Genomic DNA, 17719 nt, shown 5'->3' on the forward strand with positions numbered 1-17719 from the left:
CGGTTCCATTTTTATTCCTACCCCAATTGCACTGTAACTAGGATATCCTTGTTACAGACTTTGAGAGGTACAATCGTGTGTGGCCATCGTGGGCGTCCTGCCGATTACCAAAACCAGGACCACCGCCCAAATTCCCTCATCTGCGAGGTTTTCCTTCTCGTTTACCTGGCTGGTGAGTCGCAATCATGTTCAGCAACCGCAAGTTCAGTATCAACCGGAACACGGGAGTTCCAAAGCCCTCGCGGCGCTTCTCCCTTGCGGAACCCAGCGCGAACGGTAAGCAACTTTTTGTTCCTGGTTGTATGAAAAAATAAATATACCCCGCATCCGGGCCTCTCTAGGCTAGTCTCATTCATCCAGCCGCCCAAGTGCCGCTCCTTGGTTTTCTTGGCACGGAGCAGCTCCCAGAGAGCATGCGTCTCCAATTAGACAAATTTCGCAACTTGTACAACGGCTTTGGGCTTTTTTTTTTTGCTTTTGCTTTGCTTGGGTCGACTGGGCTGAGCTGATGTGTGCTCTTTAATCCAGAGGCTGGATCAAAGATCCACAGGCAGTTCCGTGCCGCCCACGAAGGCCATCTTCCTCATGCCGGCCTCGATCCCACTCGAGCCTCGACCGGTGTCGTCTGGTGTACCGAGCGCGCAACCGAGTATGGCTTCATGGAGGAGCCCGAAAAGTGGGCAAACCTGGGCCAGGGTGCCCCCGAGGTAGAAGACGAGATCGAGGGCTGCTTCAAGCGTCCCACGAGCGTCGACGTCACCCTCAACAGCCGCGAGTACGGCCCTACCGCCGGCATCAAGCCCCTGAGGGAGGCCGTCGCCCACCTGTACAACGAGATGCACCGCAAGGGCCAGGACAGCCTCTACACCTGGGAGAACGTCGCCATCGTGCCCGGTGGCCGTGCTGGTCTGATCCGTATCGCTGCCGTGCTCAACAACTCGTACCTGTCCTTCTTCATCCCCGACTACACGGCCTACAATGAGATGTTGTCGCTCTTCAAGGACATTGCCGCCATCCCTGTGCCCCTGTCCGAGGACGATGGCTACCACATCAACCCCGACAAGATCGCCGAGGAAATCGCCCGTGGTACCGGTGTCATTTTGACCTCGAACCCCCGTAACCCTACCGGCAGGGTCGTCTCCAACCCCGAGCTGGCTGAGATTCAAGATCTGTGCCGTGACCGTGCTACTTTTATCTCGGATGAGTTTTGTAGGTTCCCGCTTCCACGGCTTGAGATGAGGGTTGCTTAGAAGCCCATCTATCCCAGTCCAAAAAACTGTCTGTAGGGCAAGGCAAACGGACCCGCCTGCAGCTTGTCAAACTAATCACAAAATGTGTCTCAAGACTCCGGATACAACTACACCAGCGACTGCGATGGAACCACCATCAGCGCTGCCGTAAGTCATGACTTGTCCTGGTGGCTTACCACAAGAAGCCCCCCCTCCCCTCTATTTAGTGTGTGATTGATCCTAGACTTGCCGACTGACAAGCTAAAAATAACAGGAAAACGTTCTTGATGTCGACGATGACGACGTGCTCATCATTGACGGTCTGACCAAGCGCTTCCGTCTTCCCGGTTGGCGTGTGGCCTGGATCCTGGGCCCCAAGGAATTCATCAAGGCGTAAGAGATATTCAGTGAATCTGAGAATTATATTATGCGCTAGACTAACAAGACCTCCTTTTCTTCCCACAAACAAAAAAAAAACACAGCATCGGCTCGTGCGGCTCCTACCTTGACGGTGGCACCAACGTCGCCTTCCAGGAGGCGGCCATCCCCATGCTGGAGCCCAGCCTGGTCAAGGCCGAGATGAAGGCCCTGCAGAGCCACTTCCGCGACAAGCGCGACTACGTGGTCAAGCGCCTGCGCGACATGGGCTTCACCATCAAGTTCGTGCCCGACTCGACCTTTTACCTGTGGCTCAACCTCGAAGGCCTGCCCAAGCCCATCGAGGACGGCCTCAACTTCTTCCAGGCCTGCCTCGAGGAGAAGGTCATTGTCGTGCCCGGCATCTTCTTCGACCTGAACCCCGCCCGCCGTCGTGACCTGTTCGACTCGCCCTGCCACCACTTTGTCCGCTTCTCCTACGGTCCCAAGATGGAGACTTTGAAGCTGGGTTGTGATGGTATCGAGAGGGTTGTCAAAAAGTAAGCAAAAAAAAACATTCTAGTTGGCCCCCCTTTTTTTTCTTGCCTTGGCAGTTTGCTAACAAAGACACAACTTGCCCTACATAGGTTCAAGGATGCGCTCACCATGACACATGCCTAAGAGCTGTCGGTAGGTGAGACGATAAGGTATAGAACAAAATACACGACTGAAGAAATATATTTCCATGATTTTTTGGGAGTCAGCCATTTTTGGTGCTTGCATATCCTCAAATGTGATCATGAACGACTACTTCAACTTCAGCCTTGTTGTACCTTTGGTTTTATTTCTTGGGATAGCTACACCAGTGATGTCTTGATCATGAATTCAGAAAAGCGAGATCGCTATCACATCAATGACTGCAGTAGCTGCATTTCTATACCGGGGTGCTTATATCTAGTCTCGGTCTATTTATACCCAGATGCAAATAGTAAAGTTTATCGTACAATGGCACAGCCATCCGCGAATAAAGGGGGAAAAAAAGAGTTTACAAGTTGAGGGGTATCGAATCAAAACTAGCCACTATCCATCTGGAAAAGAAAACAGAAACACCAAGCATAGAGAACAAATTATCAAGATAACAGTCGTACTTCGACACTCAATTTGGATTGATTACCATGCCACATGCTTAGCCCCCGTTGTTCTCTTCGCCGCCACCGCTCGCGTGTAAAAGACCAATGATGTCGTTGGTCGAAAAGTACTCTACCAACCACGGTGCCATGGCCTCGGTCGGGTCTTGGCCCCATGTGATCTCACGGCTGTCAAAGGTGAGGTCGCTAAGCTGAGGGTAGTATCCACCGTTCGGCGTGACGATGCCGGCGGTCTGCACAATGGGCGATGAGTACTCTCCCGGCTGCGGGTGCTCAAACTTGGCAGGCTGCTGGTCAGCAGGGCCCGATGGCGTCGCCGATGAAGACCTGCCGCCGCTTGTCATCAACGATGGCTCGTAGCCGGCCACTGATGAGCGCGCCGGTGCCGTGTATATGTTGTTTCCTGTGATGTTGCTCGTCGGAGAGGTTTGTGATGTACCCTCGGGGCTGGAATCGAGCTGGCGATGAAGATTCAGATGAAGATGACGGTCGTTGACGGGATCGCCACTAGGAAGACGAGATCTAGATGGCTCCTTGGCCGATGTGGCAGCCCTAGGGCTGTTGAATGAAGACATGGACCTACGCTTCTGCCGTAACCGGGGCTTGGGCGGGACGTTTGCTGCCGACACTGGCGAAAATCGCATTGCCGAGACGGGTGCTTGTGGGTAAGCGGACGTGTATATGGCATGTGGGGGCTCGTTGCGGAGAGGGTCGTAGGCCATGTTCCCCAGAGGAGGTGTGAGGGGTGCAGGTACAACGGGGGGCTGGCTTGCAGAATCATAGCTTGGCTCGGGCTCGGTTGACGTTGCAGCCCCGGTGGGTATCTCTCGTTGGTGAGCTGAAGATCCAGGACGATGTCGCACGTGTTGCTGGCCTTGCAGGCTCATTGCGGCGTAGGCTTGGTTCTGATAAACCCAGGTGAGAGACGAGTTTGGTGAGTTGGTTGTGCCTGTGAGAGAGAAGCCGACCATGGGCGGCACATTTGGAGTCGAAGGAATTTCGAATTCACGGGGGAGCCGGCCCAGCGAAGATGACCGTCTTCCTGAAATTTTCTTGGTCATGGCGTACTCCTCTAGCGTATAAGTCTCGCAGTCCCAAATCCCCTTGGACTTCTGGTCCAAAGCCGTGAGTATATATCTGACGCCGCCCCAATAGGATTGTAACTGTTGGAGACTCTTATAACACCGTTGATAGTTCTGGTTAGCCCCAAAGGCAAGCAGCGAGCTGGGCTGCTTCGCCTCCTTCTCCTTGGCCCCAAAACAAAAGCCCTTTGTCAGGCCAGCCGGTCCAGTGTCGGTCTGCGACGGTGCCGACGACTGCGCTGCACCGGACTGCATCAAAAATGCACAGGCGGCTATGTACATGGGCTGTGACGTGAATGGGTTTCCTATGACGCTTCTCGAGTCGATAAGTTCAGCAAAAGAGAGAATATCTGCAATCGATCTTGCGCTTGAGATGGCCACCTCGCGACCATTTGGCAAGAGATCATCAATCTGCCCGACTGCTCCAAAAATGACGGCGGGCTGGTGGAGGATGATGATCAAGGTGTGAAACCAAAGATGAAGCAATATGAATGTCGTGCCCTGGCCAGCCCTTGAGTACTCCTGAAAGTTGACAGCATTGAAATGGAGACGAGTGTCCAATCTCTGGTGGAGTAACGTCAATTCCTGCACAAGGCTGCTGAGGTTCTCCTGGATGCTTTCGCCTGCCAGTTCCTTCGGATTCCTAACATTGTTCAAAACATCCGATACTCGGCCGTACAGATGGATGATCCCTATGAAATCAGGGAACGGTGCAGGCCAGCCATTGCCAGAGATCAGGGACGGTTCTGGCAGAGGTATCTCGAAATCTTCGTCCTTGAACCGAACGGGCCGCCCAGTGCCCGAGGAGATGACTCTGTCCAGAACAAAAACCGCCCAAAAGGTGTTGATTCGCTCCTGTTCGACCTCGGCCTGTTCCTCTGGGCTGAGGGTGCCTTCTCCATTGTCCCGTTTATCGTGTCCTTGCTCGGCTTCGTCGTACTTTGGGATACAAGCGAGCGTGTACCAAGGGTCCTTCTCGCCTTGATACTTGACTCCGTCCTTCCTCGGCAGACCTATATCAATAGACATTCCAATGGCAAGCTGGAGGTAGGCCCACAGAGCGCTATCCTGGTCCTGGCCGAAGCTTTCGTACGCCAGCAGAAGATAGGCCTGAACGGCACCGACAGTCGGGCAAGGAAATGGATCCACAGTGGCCATCTTTGCACGCTGTGCATAGAAATGTCCCATGGCCTCCCTGTCGTCCTTTTTCTTGTGGAACCTTGCAGCTAGGGCCAGTATGGCGTCCAGCAGGATCGGTTCAACCCTCTTCTCGCCGACCATCTTGAGGAACTTTTCACGGCGTAGGAAGGGGTAGTTGCAGCCCAGGTGTGTGAAGAAAGTGTCTATCAGGCGTATTATGGTGGGATCCGTCGCCCCGGGGTCGTTGGGATCGTAAATAGGCAGATCCTCGGGGTTCTCAGGTGCAAGATCCTCCTGGTGCAGTATTCCATGAGAGGCCTGGGATCGGGTCTCGGTCGGGGACGATCCTGAGAGCGAGCCTCCTCTGCTTCTGCGGGGGTTTGGCACATTGACGACCATTTGTTTGAAGCCGGGCACGATTGCGGTCGGGCCAAAATACCTAAAGTAGGGAACTCTGTTGCTCTCGTCGTGCTCTCTGTTGGACGAGGAATCCACAAGCGGGGATCCAGACTGCTGAGTACTTGTAGTGGCGGATTGGTTGATCCGTTGGGCGTTGCAGCCTTCTGCGATCCCGTCTTCCTCGTCCTCGTCCTCATCCTCATCCTCATCACCGCAATCCTTCGGGCCCACTGAGTACTTCCGCCTCGCGCCAGACGAGGGTGCAGTGTCCCGCTTCCTGTCTGGGGCATCACCATAACCCCGACACGAATGACCGTTCTTTGTGCAGGTTGAACATGTCGGACGGGCGCCATCGCACCTCGTCTTGCGCCTCCTGCACGTATAGCAGCTAAGAGCGACGGCAAGTTCCAGTCAGTAGTTGCACCGACACTAATTCAAAACGTTCCATGTGGTTGAAGGTGGGTTACAAACGCCGCGTTTACCCTTCTCCGTTTGGAGGGTGGTAGTCCCTTGTTATTGACGAAACGAATCGGTTTAGGAAGAACCTCAGGGCTTAGAATCGAAGTCATGATGGAGGGGCATGCAGGTACGTAGGGTCTCGACCAGTCCCATTGACTTGGATCCAGGTGGAGACAGTGGTTTGCTTGGCCGGATTGAAAGATGGGATTTTCCGGGGAAGTGAGTCGGTGACTGGCTTTTCCTGCTTCGCTGCTGCAGGCAGCTTGAACTCATCTCACGGGCAAGAGTTCAAGATCTGTGGGAGGGATCAAAACAGCCCGTCAACATCCAACATGCATGGATAGAAAATCAGGAGCAGGTTTCCCCCTCATGAAACGGTTACGTTATCACTTGGGCAGAAGAAGCACCTAATATAGAATGTAGCATGCAACCTTCAAAGCAGCCGTCTTGGGAGGCGGGAGATTTCCTTTTTCGCAGTAGTGATCATTGCGTTCCTTCCCCATTCGACTGTGCCAGGTACGTCCAAGACTCCAGGTAACGTGACCCTGGGAACAGGTGAACCGTCAAAATGTTAATTTAAAAGAAGACCCCTACCTTGGTTTGCTGATCTCTCGGCCCGGCTTGTCATTGGTTGGCTGATTTCTCGGCCCGGTTTGTCAAGCAACAAAAAAAAAAATCGAGAAAAAGGTACACCTAAATTAGATCGACGAATGATATGATCAGAAGAATACTGATGGCATGGCGGAGCTTTTTCGTCGACCACGTGTCGAGGTCGATCGACTCGTGTCTTGTCTTCTCGGGGGTTTCAAGCCTTGCGTTACAATACTTGCCCCGGACTAACATCGACCTGATTGAACTGCCCCAGGTTACGCGGTACATGAGTCTATCGGGCCATAGTGGGGGGGCAGAATAACGCGGACACCAAAATATTTCCACTAACATTTCTCCAAATAGCAAGCAAATATAGTTCAAATATGTAACCCTATAAAAGCAGCAGTTAGTTGTAAGTAAACTCCTATTTCCAAATTTTTAAATGCCTGTTGTATGGAAGTAGATATGCGAGATTGAAAACCACGAGTTGAAGCAAAACACTCGCGTTCTTGGGGTGGCTCGCCCAATTTTGGTGTCCGGGTCATTTTGTCCTCCACTTGCCGGCCAACCCGCGTATCGTGGTAGCTCAGTGATGTCAGAGTGGCAAGGATAGGGTAGGTTTTGCATGTGTTCCGGTGGATCCGTGAGGGACTTCTCCGTACCTCATGAGCCTCAACTCCACCCTGAATTTGGGGTTCGGTAGGCGGTTGGTGGGTAGCTAACTTACGGTACGGTACGGTATACGGAGATGACTGGACTAATCTCAAAGCAGTGTTCCGGGTGCTGAGTCCCGCGTAAATGTCTATACGGTGTTGAGTACATCCCCGGCCAACCTTTCAACTTTACTGTACTAGTTCCCTGTTCCAGAACTAGCCTAAACCCACATTCCTGGGATCAGTTGCAGTGGTACGGATGAACAACTGCCGCATTGCCTTGCCTGTGTATAAAATAGGTCTGGTCGCATGGTAAGCCATCCTTCTATGACTGCGGGCTTGGCCCCAAGAGGGAAAGAGGAAAAAAAAAAGCCCATGAACGGGAAAAAGCATTATCCAGCGGGGTTACAAAAAGAAGGGGGAAAAATAGAGTCTAGACTTAGATATAGTTCTAGTAGATTATGAACGGACGATATTAAGATATATACTCAGCATACCTTCTCCAAGGCACGTGTTTCTCCAGGTGGATAAGGTTCGTGCTTATTTCCGTAGTCACGATTTGGGTGAGAAACAAACCTCCCCTAAAATAACCTGCGGGGTGAAAGACCTATAAATCTACACAAGGAGGGTATCTAATCTCTTGGCATCCAATCTCACATCACGCTGCTTTTATCAAAAAATGCGACGGAATCTGAAATGGCGGAACGGATAAGCTTCACGCCCTGGAATCCGATTATAAAGGCCCGAAAATCGATTTCGATCTGCCGCTACCGGAAGCCTGCCGTTCTGTACGACCCAGATCGGCACGCCAAAGGCGTCTGGACGGACCACCTTCTGCCCTCTTAGTAACACTATTTCTTGAGTTGACGTATGCTACTTACGTATGCACACCTAGCTGTGGCCTCACCGCCTGTACTCCATAGCTAACAAGCAACTTGTTGGACATCACTCAACAACGACAGAGAAAGTGAAACTAGGTAGGTATGCCCGGCATCTCCGTAATAGTGTTCATCAGCGAGTGCAGCAGTATCAACGGACAGGATACCAAGAAAAAGGTCAGTTAATGGGAAGAAAATCGAAACGCGCAAATTCTTTTTGAAGTAATGAACAACAGGACTCTGTCCCATTGATATGCAGCTGGCCCTTGGACCGAGGGCCTTGTCCCTCGACCCGCTATGCAAGTATGTCATTTTCCAGGGGTTTCCCCGATTCTAAATCTCCGCACCGTCATCAAATGTCGTCATAAAAAAAAAAAGAAAAGAAAGGCAATAGTAGAATAGATATTACAGAACAGAACTCGCGAGGAGCCTTTGTTTTGTTTGTTTTTGCAAACATGATCGTCTCGGAGAATTTCATCTCCTCTCATCTTTCATCTAGAGTCGACCACCCGGACCGCCCTGTTGCTGGGGAGGCCGTTGTGCGGTCAGGTCGCGCGTCGACGAGACGCTCTGGCCCCGAGCTCGCGATCCCGTGGTTGGCGCGCTCTGCAGCGGGTGGGTTGGTGCCTGGAGACCGGCAAAGTTGGTGCTAGTCGAGGGCGGAGAAGAGCTGCCGGCTGGCCGAGGGAAGACGCTGTAGCCTTGCTGGGCCTGTGGCCCCCCTAGAGTGGTCGCGGTGCTCGAGTAGTAAGGATTTCCGGCGAATGTAGAGTTTCCACCGCCCGCCGCTGGCGTACCGAATCCGGGGCTTCCCATTCCTGGGGACAGCCCGCCAGTCTGCGATTCGACATCGAACCTAGGGCTGCGGCTCGGGTTGCCTGGGTTGCTCTCCTCGCGCGTCAACGTCAAGCGAGGCCCTGTCTCACCCAGAGACTGTGGTGGCAACGTCTGTCCTGCCTGGCGGCGACCGCGCTGGCTCTGGTTCTTAGTGATCATATCCTTGCGCAGATTCGTAAGGTCATTTGTGCGCTGGCGATCAACAGGACTCATGTCATCGAGCATGTCGCCGTCTCTGTTGCCGTAACCTGCAGCCGCCTGTCTAGCAACATCCACGGGCGAGTTGAGCTCGTTTGCAGACTCCTTCTCCCTCCTCGACTTCTGGCTAGCAGAAGATCCGCTGCGGCTGAGGGTCTTGGTGGGCACCATCCTGGCACTGTCCTTGGCCTTATTGGCCTTGTCACGAGCGTCGCTCGCAAATCCATCGGAAACGGCTACCGAGTACGTAGGGTTTGTGGGTCCACCAAGTGGCTCGCCGCCACCACCAGGGCCGTGGATCGGGACACGCTTGAGTGCCAGGGCCAGGGCGCACATGAACTTGGAGCGGCGGGTGGCGCGCACAGCGTCGTTGTGCCAGTTCGACTTGTGCTTGATAGTAACCTTGAGCGTCATCTTGTCCAAATCGCCCACGCTGCCAACGGAAATGCTAAAGTCGGGCATAAAGTCCCTCGCGTTGTCGGGGTGGCGAACGAACTTCTCCATCTCCATACGCAAAAGCTCAATGTCCTCAAAGGTAGTGTCGTACGAGACATTAACGTCGATCGTCTCCTTCATGGCCTTGCTGCGAGTAACGTTTTCGATCCACAGATTGTTGAGTACAATATTGGGAACCTACATGGCAGATTTGTTAGGACGACGCAGCAACGTGAGTAAGAGTGCAGCCGTATTTCTTCGCAACGTACCTGGACGACCTGCATCTTGTCAATGCGGGTAAAGACGGTGTAAAGCAGGGAGATGCGCTCCACGATGAGCTGCTCCTTCTCCGGTCCGGTGATGTCGACACGGTCACCGACATCGAAGGGGTGCTTCACAAACAAGAAGATGCAAGAACCCAAGAATTCCTGAGTGGTGACGGCGAAAACGAACGAAAGCGAGAGCAGGGCTGTACCAGCAGTGGCCAGAGTGGTGATGAAGGTGCTCTGGAAGAAAGCGAGGAAAATGAAGACAACGATAAGGGCAACTATGAAGAGCAAGATTTCGTCAAAGACAGCGAGAGCCTGGCTGATGTCCTTCATGCTGTTGGCGATGGCCTTGCGCTCGATTCCAATCTCGACAACCTTGCGAACCATCTCGTCCAAGCTGATGTCACCGTTTTGGTCCGCATCGATGGCGGCAAAGCACTCTTCGGCGTCCTCCTTGTGCTCGGGGCCCAGAACCTCTTCAATGTCCTCCTGCGAGAGACTATCACTGCCCTCAACGACGAACGACATCCAGATACGCCTGGCCAGTGCCTCAGAAGTCTTGACCTTCTCGAGAGCCTCGACACAGATGGAGTGGGACGAATTGGGGTTGAACACCTGCTTGCCCGTAATCTCAGACGCAACGTTTCCGAAAACCGAGGTGATCTTGTCACCCAGGCGACCAACGTTGGCACCGACGTTGCCAATAAGACGCATCGGTGTTGCCGATCCTGAGCCCTTGACCTTTTTGAGCATAACATCGAGACTATCGTTGATGATGCTGTCCTCCTCAATGAACTCGGGACAGTACATGGGGAACAGAGTACGCGAGGCATCGTACAGAAGGCCGAGCAGGTAGACCTCGCGCTTGGAATCCTTGATGCGGTTGGCGAATGAACGTTGGTGGTAGGTGATGCTGATGAGCTGCACAATCGTCTTTTCGCCCAAGAAGACGGCCGAGGAGACAAAGAGTGCACCGAGAATCTTCTTCATGACAGTGATCCATTGGATGCTGTCGAGCGGTGGGCCATCTGGGAAGAGGAAGCGGAAAAGCAACCAGGAGACCAGGGCCCAGAAAAAGAGTGAAAGCGGAATTTCGAGAGCGCGGATGACAGTGGCGTACTTCCTGGTGCCGGAACTGACGACACCGCAGAAGAACATGAAGATGGGAGGCAGCAGGTGAGCGACAATCTTGCCAGCCCACAAGCCTAGCCACGATGCCATGATCCAGACGAATAGTCGGTAGAGTGCCGGGCCTTCGTTGCCACCAAGACGGATCTTGTCATCGTCGATGTTGCCAGTAGCGATCAGGACGATGATTGGAATCAGCAGAAGGAGACCAACGGGGACAATGTAGACGAGGTAACGCGTGACGACTGAAAATCCTATAATCTTGTAGTAGAGGCGGCCCATGGCGTTGAGGGCGACATCGTCGGTGCCGCCAGTGCCTCGGCGGCCCTGGTCGGCAAGGCCATTCTTCAGCCTTCGACGACCGGGGCCGATGCCGGGGGTTTTCTCACTGGCCATCATGTTCGTCTCAATTGCCTGGTTGGGTTTGCGGGCGCCAGTAGAGCTGGCAGTTCGGATGGTTGAAAGCGGAATGTCGGCTTCTTCTTCGGAGCCACGGCCGCCATTAATGGGCATGAAACCCATCCTCTGGGGATTTCTAGGAGATGTAGGGGCAGCCATGATATACTAAGCCGAGTGTGGGAGGTCTGTCCAACGAGGGGAGTCCCTGGCTCGTCTGAGACACACTCCCTGGCGAGCGCCTATCACAGGAACGATGGTTTCGGTGCCTGAATAGTGAGTGGCTGAGGGTGGTGAATTGCGGGGCTGGCTTAGCTCGTGCCTCTTCGTTTCTCGAATCTTTCCGCCCAATGAGAGAATAAAAACAAATACAAGATAACGAAATGAGATTCCAGATCTCTTGATGTGGTGAGCTGGAAAATCTCGGGAAAACGTTGGGCTGACCACCAAAGGGGGGGAGGTTGTTAAAGGGATGAAGGTCAGACAAAGCAAGCCAAAAGGGCGAGTCGTTGGTATGCTGTGACAAAGGATCAGACTCGTCGGCTTTTCTCTTTTTTTTTCCTTCCTTTTTCGAAGACGTCAGTCAGTTCTAGGATCAGCAGGAGAGAGACACGGAGATTTCGAATGTCAGTGCTGCGATGAACGAACGTCAACCTCGAGAGGCAAAAAGGAGAAAGAAACTAAAAACCAAACGAGAGGAGGAGGATGTAGAACGAATGATATCACAGACGGAGAATCAAGGGAAAAAAAACAGTGAATAAATGGCAAACAGGGAAAATAAAAGTAAGGGATCAGATCCAAGCGGCGCGTGGGCTGAAGATGTGATCCTTGAAAAAAAAAAACGAACCCACCAACGATCAAATGGCAGCCAGAAAAAGGGACAAGGCAAGCTTTAACAGGAACCCCAGCAGCAAATGTTTTCCAACCAGGTTAGTCCCTGGATCAATTAAGCGGGTCCAGGGGTCTGCAGCCGTTCGACCAGTGAGGAGGCTGCAAACGGCGCGAAGGTGCCTCTGCCGTTTCAACCAAGTGCACATCTTGGCTTGGACCAAGGGTGGATTCCAAACTACTGGGGTGTTTTGTGCTACCACCAAGTGAGGCTTTGTTAGAAGCTTTGCCAATGGTCAAAAAGGTCTAGAATTGAAGACTGCAGCTGAAGCCCCACCGTCATCGCCCCAGCACCAGCCGGCAACGGCCGCAGCGCTGTGATTTCTAAATTTACTTTTTCTCACGTTGCTTTTCTTTTTTCTCCTTCGCCTAGAGGAACGCACAAGGATCAGTTTGACAAAGAAGTTCATCTGTCATTACGAACTATGTGGCGTTTAAACTTTGAAGACAACCTCTGCAGAGACTTCGAGTGTATGTTATAATTATTAGCATAACAAAAATTACATAACTGTAAGTAGAGCGCTTGGTGATTTAATTACGTTTCTCTTCGTGATGGGATAAAGCCCGTGCAAAGAATTTGACCGTGTTTTCCTTCCTGCATAACTGACTCTTGACTGGACCCGTCTATTCTCGTAATCCAAAAGCCGGTTCCACCGTACTCAAGCACCCTAATGTTGGAGTGGTACGTAGTATGTATGGGTGCTATGTGGTCGGACTTTTTACGCAGTACGCGCGCGCCTCTTTATTTAACCTGTTTTTGGGCAAGACCGCCATTCGATAGGGCGGCGATAAAGAACTTCCACCCCAAAAAAGTAAACAAGGCCGAGGGTGGAGACAAAGGACGATTTCGATACGATTTAATCTATCTGGAAGCACGCACCCCGAACATAGACGGACGGCTTTGGGGCAAAATGGCTTCCTTCAAAGCCATACCTTACCTACCTACCTACCTAGCGACTAGGTAGGCACCTTACGTAGATAGGTAAGTTACCTAGGAAACTCTTGGACCTTGTCCCTTGGTTCAAAACCTCGTCCTTCTAGGGTCGGAGTTGGAAGACTCTAGGCATCAGATCTGGCTCGTTGGCTCTGAGCTCTGACTTTTGGCGGGTGCCGATCATATCCGGATTGCCGGGGCTCAGTCCCTTGCATCTGGGCCAAAAACAACAATCACAAAAGTTGATTACTGCGGTGATTGCAGGTGGCAAGTTGGCAGCAGACACATGCGTCTTGCCGCAAAACGCAACACGGACGTGCAGGAATGGGGGTGCTTGTCAGCAACCAACATGTGCCAATGAGTGAGGCAGGGAAAGCAAGTGATGAGATAACTTTCTTCATTTCCCTTTCGAGAGGGCTGCCCCGCCCCATGCGCGTTTACAGTCTCTATTTTTTTTTTTCGATGACATTGATCATGACAGTATCCTGCATTAGCGGCTAGGCACATCACGATCAGAATCAAAGCAGGTTTTGTGCACAAGGTTTGGAAAAAGGCTGTGTGCGAGTTGCACCAAGCGCGACCAATGCAGGGAAAGAAAACTTGTCCTGCACATACCAACTTTGTAACCACCTTTCTATATCCATCCATACCAGTGCTTACAGTAATTAGCATGCATGTCCAGAAGGGTAGGCTAGATGGAGCTCAGAGGAGCCTAAAGGAGCCAGATTCGTGCTGTGCTGGCTGATTTGGGGCCAAGCTCGTGGCTGTGTCAGAATTTTTAGCCATCCCCATGGGTATGGTGTGGGTAGGCGTTCACCTATGGGTTGGGTTCTTGGTTGGGTGGGGACCTAGTTTGACTGTTTGACAGCTTCCATGGATGGATGGGTGAGACCAAGTTCTATTTGACCCCCGCCGAACGGAGTTGGAGGGAAAACAGTGATTGGTTGTTGTGTCAAATTTCCCATGTAAAGTCCGATGCTGCAAGGCACTGGCTGACATTCTGTGCAAAATACTGTAATTGATGCCATCTTACTCTGTATGACACACCTCGTCTTTTTTCTTTTCTTTTTCCTCGGTTACTTTCTTTTTTCTGCATCAAGGGGGCACATCCTCATGAGGCTTGCATGCAAAAAGCCCGGCTGTTGCAGATGATCGCAAATTCCGAGGCGCCACCAAGAAACGCCGGAGCAAGCCACCAAACATAAACGGCAAGAACGGGTACAAAAAAAGGGGGCAGGAGGATTTGAGTGCACGCATGAAAATCTGCGGCATCGTCGCGCGATCTCGGCAGAACGAGACACGACTAGTTCTAGATAGTTCTCAATCACATCCCTACGGCACATTATTTCACATTGCCCCCACTCCGGCAGATCTGCACGTTTGAGTGGTGCAAATATAGTGACGGACAAAAAACAAAAACAAAAACAAATATACCTAATACATACAAAAATAAACAAGTAACTAAAAACTCCCTTCCAGCTAGTATACTAGGTCGTTATACAGCAGTAACGTGTATCAAAAGATGTTTTTCCGACGCGCGTCCTAGTATGTGCCGGTAAGGGTTTTCCCAGACGCCACCAAAAAAGGATAGGCGAGACTTTCCCCAATAGGAAAGGAGTTGCGATGACAAGCAACACAAGCAAGTCGCAACAACAAGAAAGGGGCTTGGCGGGGTCGCATTTGTTATCGAGTAGTATATTTTTGTTTGCCATGATCCTGCCACTTGCAAACTGGGGCTACCGACCGGGAACACTGATGCTCCCAGTTCATCAAGTTCGTCAAGTTAGGTTATAATCACATGCGTTTTTCATTATTTCTTAATCTTTGTCCATTTCCTCCCCAGGATCAAAACTACCATCTGACTCGAGCTGACTGTGGGCAAATGGCCAACCAAGATTTTGTCTCAAAGATCGGACGCCTCGCCACAAACTAAAGCAAATACATAGTAAGTTTTTTTCATTTTTTTTTCCTCCTTAGATAGGCTTACACTGCATCTACCGGTATGTGTAATCAACTTTCTTTTCCTGCCTTTTTTTTTTTTTTGTTGCGGCGCTGTATTTCATACATATTCGGTTACCATCTTACGACACTACCGTACAGACAAAGCTGAACCACCCCCTCTAGACCCATGGGCGTGTATTAATCAAGGAAAAAAGTACCAGATCAAGTAGGTAGGCTAGCAACCCAACCAAGCCTCCCCCCCTAACTCCACCTTTTCCTGTTCCCGGTGGCGAAAAACACAAAGCCACCCATTTTCCAACCGGTCACGGCCCGGACTTACTAAACGTTTGCTTCTTGTTGGTGTGGGTTTCGTGGCTTCACCCCCTTGCCTGTCTGGTTTCTTGTCTTCTCAAGTATTACGTTGTCCTTCGCAAGAGATCCCCTGATTCGGATTCTTGGGCCAAAATTTCCACTTCATGTGCGACAAGACTCCCCCTGACGGGATTCAGCTCAACGTCGTCGAGTACGTCCCGATGCTGTTCGAGACCGACGTCGACGACGGGGTCGCATTCCTCCTCATCCAACTGCCTCGTCCCCGTCCTGTCCGGCCTCTTCTCCCTTCGGCTGTCGCCGCTTCTGCTGCCGCGGCCGTTGTCGAGGTAAAAGCTTGATGGGTATGATGTCTTGCCGTCCGGGCGACGGCACAGCAGAGGCCGCAGCAAGGGGATGCAGGCCAGCGTGAGAGCCACCGAGGGTTCGAGGCCCGACAGGAGGGTGGCCACGGCGCCCTCGTGCGTCATGTCCTCAAAGTCCAGGCCCTCCAGCTTGGTCTGACGGTATATCGTCACGGCGCACGTGCCGAACCCGAGACTGAACATGCCGACTACGACAAGTCTTCGGTGCAGTGGCATGTTGAGCTTGTAGATCACCGGCATGGGGAGCAGCAAGATGGCGACCTCGACGATGATGTTGATCACTCCGAGTATTGTATCTGCATCGGGTGTGGACAAGTATAAGTATCGGGTTCAGCTGTTGAAGAGTATTCGCATCATGAAAAGCCGCAGGCAGAGCGGTTGAGTTGAGCCGATTTGCGAACCGGTGGAGAACAGGCGCTTACAAAACAGGGGGTCATCCCCACAGTGCCCTCCGGGTATGGAACGGTTCCAGTTCATCTCGAACGGCTGGCACATGAGCAGCGTCGCGACGACGGCTCCGGTGCACCACACGATGATAAAGCCTCCCATGACATATGCAGCCATCCGCATCCTCCTCGTCGGGAAGAGGGTTGTGAATAGTAGCAGGACCGATAGTTTGGTGAAGGCCGTCGTTGCACACCAGAGTAGGGTGAAAGAGATGATGACCTGTAGTAAGTGAGCAGGGTTTAGTAAAAAACAAGCACGGTCGTTGTTGCCATGGTTTGTTTCGGGTACTGCATAGCATACCTTGAAGAAGAGCTCTAGAGCATCCGGCCCGAACCGCTTGGCTATCTCGTCGACATGGAAACCAAACCCGCCTCGATGTACCATGATCAAGATGTCGACATGTAGCGCCGTGTTGAAAAACTGGCAAAAAGTCAGCGGCAGGATAGCATGGTGCTCCTCTGGTTAGTCTTTTTTTTTTAACAACATGACCATGACGAGGCCTCGAAGTCTCATATGCTGACCAGGACAGACGCGACCAGAAAACACCGAGAGAAAGGAGACCTCACCAGGGCAGTCAAGGTACAGTAGTCGGCCCCATCCAGTCTTGGAGTGACTCGGCGCCTTGCCCATACGCGCATCGTCACCACACATATGCAGACGACAATGCAAAGCCATGAGACCACCAGCAAGGCGATCTGGGTATAGTTATCGATAGGAATCGGGTATTCGAAGATCGGAGCGCTCTGGTCTGCGCCCCTGGTCGAGTTATCGCGTTCGTTTGCCATGATTCTTGTTCTCTCTACACTCAACAATAGAAGCTGCGAGAACTGTCGCTGACATCAGTGTCATTGAGCGCACCATTTAGTTGGTTTTGGTTTTCCGGCAGGTTGGGAAACATTCTTTTTTTTTTTCCTTCCTTTTTCCTCCTTCTCTCTCGGAGGAAATTGCCAAGTATGTTTTGCTCTGTGTTTCGATGGAGAAAAGAATCCATGAAAACATTCTCGCGGTCACCAGTCCTTCGGGACGGGTCTATCTTGTTGACCAAGGGGGCCCATGTATTCCTGCCTTGAGGGGTAAATTCCAGGATTGTACTCGAGTCTATTAGTTAGTTATCTGCAAAGCACAAGTCGCGGATTCGACTGATCGAGTCAGTCTGATATCGCCAGAGAATGGACGGTGGTCATGATGTGACGGGGGAGCAATTAACATTTGTCGCCAATTTTTATCGCCAAAACAAGAAGTTGGACAGTTCTAGCTTCAGGTGAACAATTGAGGATTAATGATTGTCGGGATATCTTCTTTTGAGTTGCACGCATGCAAGAAGCATTTTCTCTGTCAACCCCAACTGCGATGCAGGCCACTCGATCTTGTATATAGCATAACGACACGAGTTGCATAGTCAGTTATGAGAACCAGCTTCAAGTCTCATCGGGCGTCGAGAAACATTCGGACGATGCTTCAAGTACCAAGTAATGGGACCGTGGAGAAAAACCGCCAACATGGCCTGGTCTGGATTTCTTCGGAGTACCGCCAAGGCTGCATCAAGGAACCAAAAAAATAAGGACTGACCAATAGCTGTCCGTCGTCGGTGGTACATGACATGCGTCGTTCGAGT

The 17719-nt window shown here is 51.8% G+C and overlaps 5 protein-coding genes across 5 annotated transcripts; 2 read left to right on the plus strand and 3 right to left on the minus strand.

Annotated features, from left to right (window-relative positions):
- The first annotated feature begins 105 nt into the window (after positions 1-105).
- MGG_03940 (uncharacterized protein) lies at positions 106-2731 on the plus strand. Its single transcript, XM_003719877.1, has 6 exons — positions 106-276; positions 529-1209; positions 1345-1397; positions 1504-1622; positions 1712-2146; positions 2234-2731. Exons 1-6 carry the CDS (start codon positions 186-188, stop codon positions 2265-2267), a joined length of 1413 nt encoding a protein of 470 aa, XP_003719925.1. The 5' UTR covers positions 106-185; the 3' UTR covers positions 2268-2731.
- On the minus strand, positions 2489-6339 carry MGG_03939 (pathway-specific nitrogen regulator). Its single transcript, XM_003719878.1, has 2 exons — positions 5827-6339; positions 2489-5743 (listed from the first exon to the last, which is right to left on the minus strand). Exons 1-2 carry the CDS (start codon positions 5922-5924, stop codon positions 2773-2775), a joined length of 3069 nt encoding a protein of 1022 aa, XP_003719926.1. The 5' UTR covers positions 5925-6339; the 3' UTR covers positions 2489-2772.
- Positions 6340-7748: 1409 nt separating this feature from the next.
- Positions 7749-12055, minus strand: MGG_03937 (serine/threonine protein kinase). Its single transcript, XM_003719879.1, has 2 exons — positions 9676-12055; positions 7749-9604 (listed from the first exon to the last, which is right to left on the minus strand). The coding sequence occupies exons 1-2, from the start codon at positions 11359-11361 to the stop codon at positions 8432-8434; spliced, it is 2859 nt and encodes a 952-aa protein (XP_003719927.1). The 5' UTR covers positions 11362-12055; the 3' UTR covers positions 7749-8431.
- A 414-nt stretch (positions 12056-12469) lies between these two features.
- On the plus strand, positions 12470-13704 carry MGG_17723 (uncharacterized protein). The gene is made up of 3 exons (XM_003719880.1): positions 12470-12558; positions 12732-12769; positions 13129-13704. Exons 1-3 carry the CDS (start codon positions 12513-12515, stop codon positions 13384-13386), a joined length of 342 nt encoding a protein of 113 aa, XP_003719928.1. The 5' UTR covers positions 12470-12512; the 3' UTR covers positions 13387-13704.
- Positions 13705-15378: 1674 nt separating this feature from the next.
- MGG_03935 (uncharacterized protein) lies at positions 15379-16889 on the minus strand (the record flags this gene model as incomplete). Its single annotated transcript, XM_003719881.1, has 4 exons — positions 15379-15953; positions 16080-16323; positions 16405-16524; positions 16671-16889. The coding sequence occupies 4 exons, from the start codon at positions 16887-16889 to the stop codon at positions 15379-15381; spliced, it is 1158 nt and encodes a 385-aa protein (XP_003719929.1).
- Between the last annotated feature and the right edge of the window lie 830 nt (positions 16890-17719).

The sequence above is a fragment of the Pyricularia oryzae genome, chromosome 6, assembly GCF_000002495.2.
Source record: "Pyricularia oryzae 70-15 chromosome 6, whole genome shotgun sequence".
Classification (NCBI taxonomy): Eukaryota; Fungi; Ascomycota; class Sordariomycetes; order Magnaporthales; family Pyriculariaceae; genus Pyricularia; species Pyricularia oryzae.

Bases quoted from the DNA above. Each gene is read 5' to 3' on its own strand.
- MGG_03940 (XM_003719877.1), top strand. From the start codon at position 186: ATGTTCAGCAACCGCAAGTTCAGTATCAACCGGAACACGGGAGTTCCA. The intron at 277-528 runs GTAAGCAACTTT...TCTTTAATCCAG, and splicing joins TGCGGAACCCAGCGCGAACG to AGGCTGGATCAAAGATCCAC. The intron at 1,623-1,711 runs GTAAGAGATATT...AAAAAAACACAG, and splicing joins CCCAAGGAATTCATCAAGGC to CATCGGCTCGTGCGGCTCCT.
- MGG_17723 (XM_003719880.1), top strand. From the start codon at position 12,513: ATGTGGCGTTTAAACTTTGAAGACAACCTCTGCAGAGACTTCGAGT. The intron at 12,559-12,731 runs GTATGTTATAAT...GTAATCCAAAAG, and splicing joins CCTCTGCAGAGACTTCGAGT to CCGGTTCCACCGTACTCAAG. The intron at 12,770-13,128 runs GTACGTAGTATG...TCGTCCTTCTAG, and splicing joins AGCACCCTAATGTTGGAGTG to GGTCGGAGTTGGAAGACTCT.
- MGG_03939 (XM_003719878.1), bottom strand. From the start codon at position 5,924: ATGACTTCGATTCTAAGCCCTGAGGTTCTTCCTAAACCGATTCGTTTC. The intron at 5,744-5,826 runs GTTTGTAACCCA...CGTCGCTCTTAG, and splicing joins CGGAGAAGGGTAAACGCGGC to CTGCTATACGTGCAGGAGGC.
- MGG_03937 (XM_003719879.1), bottom strand. From the start codon at position 11,361: ATGGCTGCCCCTACATCTCCTAGAAATCCCCAGAGGATGGGTTTCATG. The intron at 9,605-9,675 runs GTACGTTGCGAA...TCTGCCATGTAG, and splicing joins ACAAGATGCAGGTCGTCCAG to GTTCCCAATATTGTACTCAA.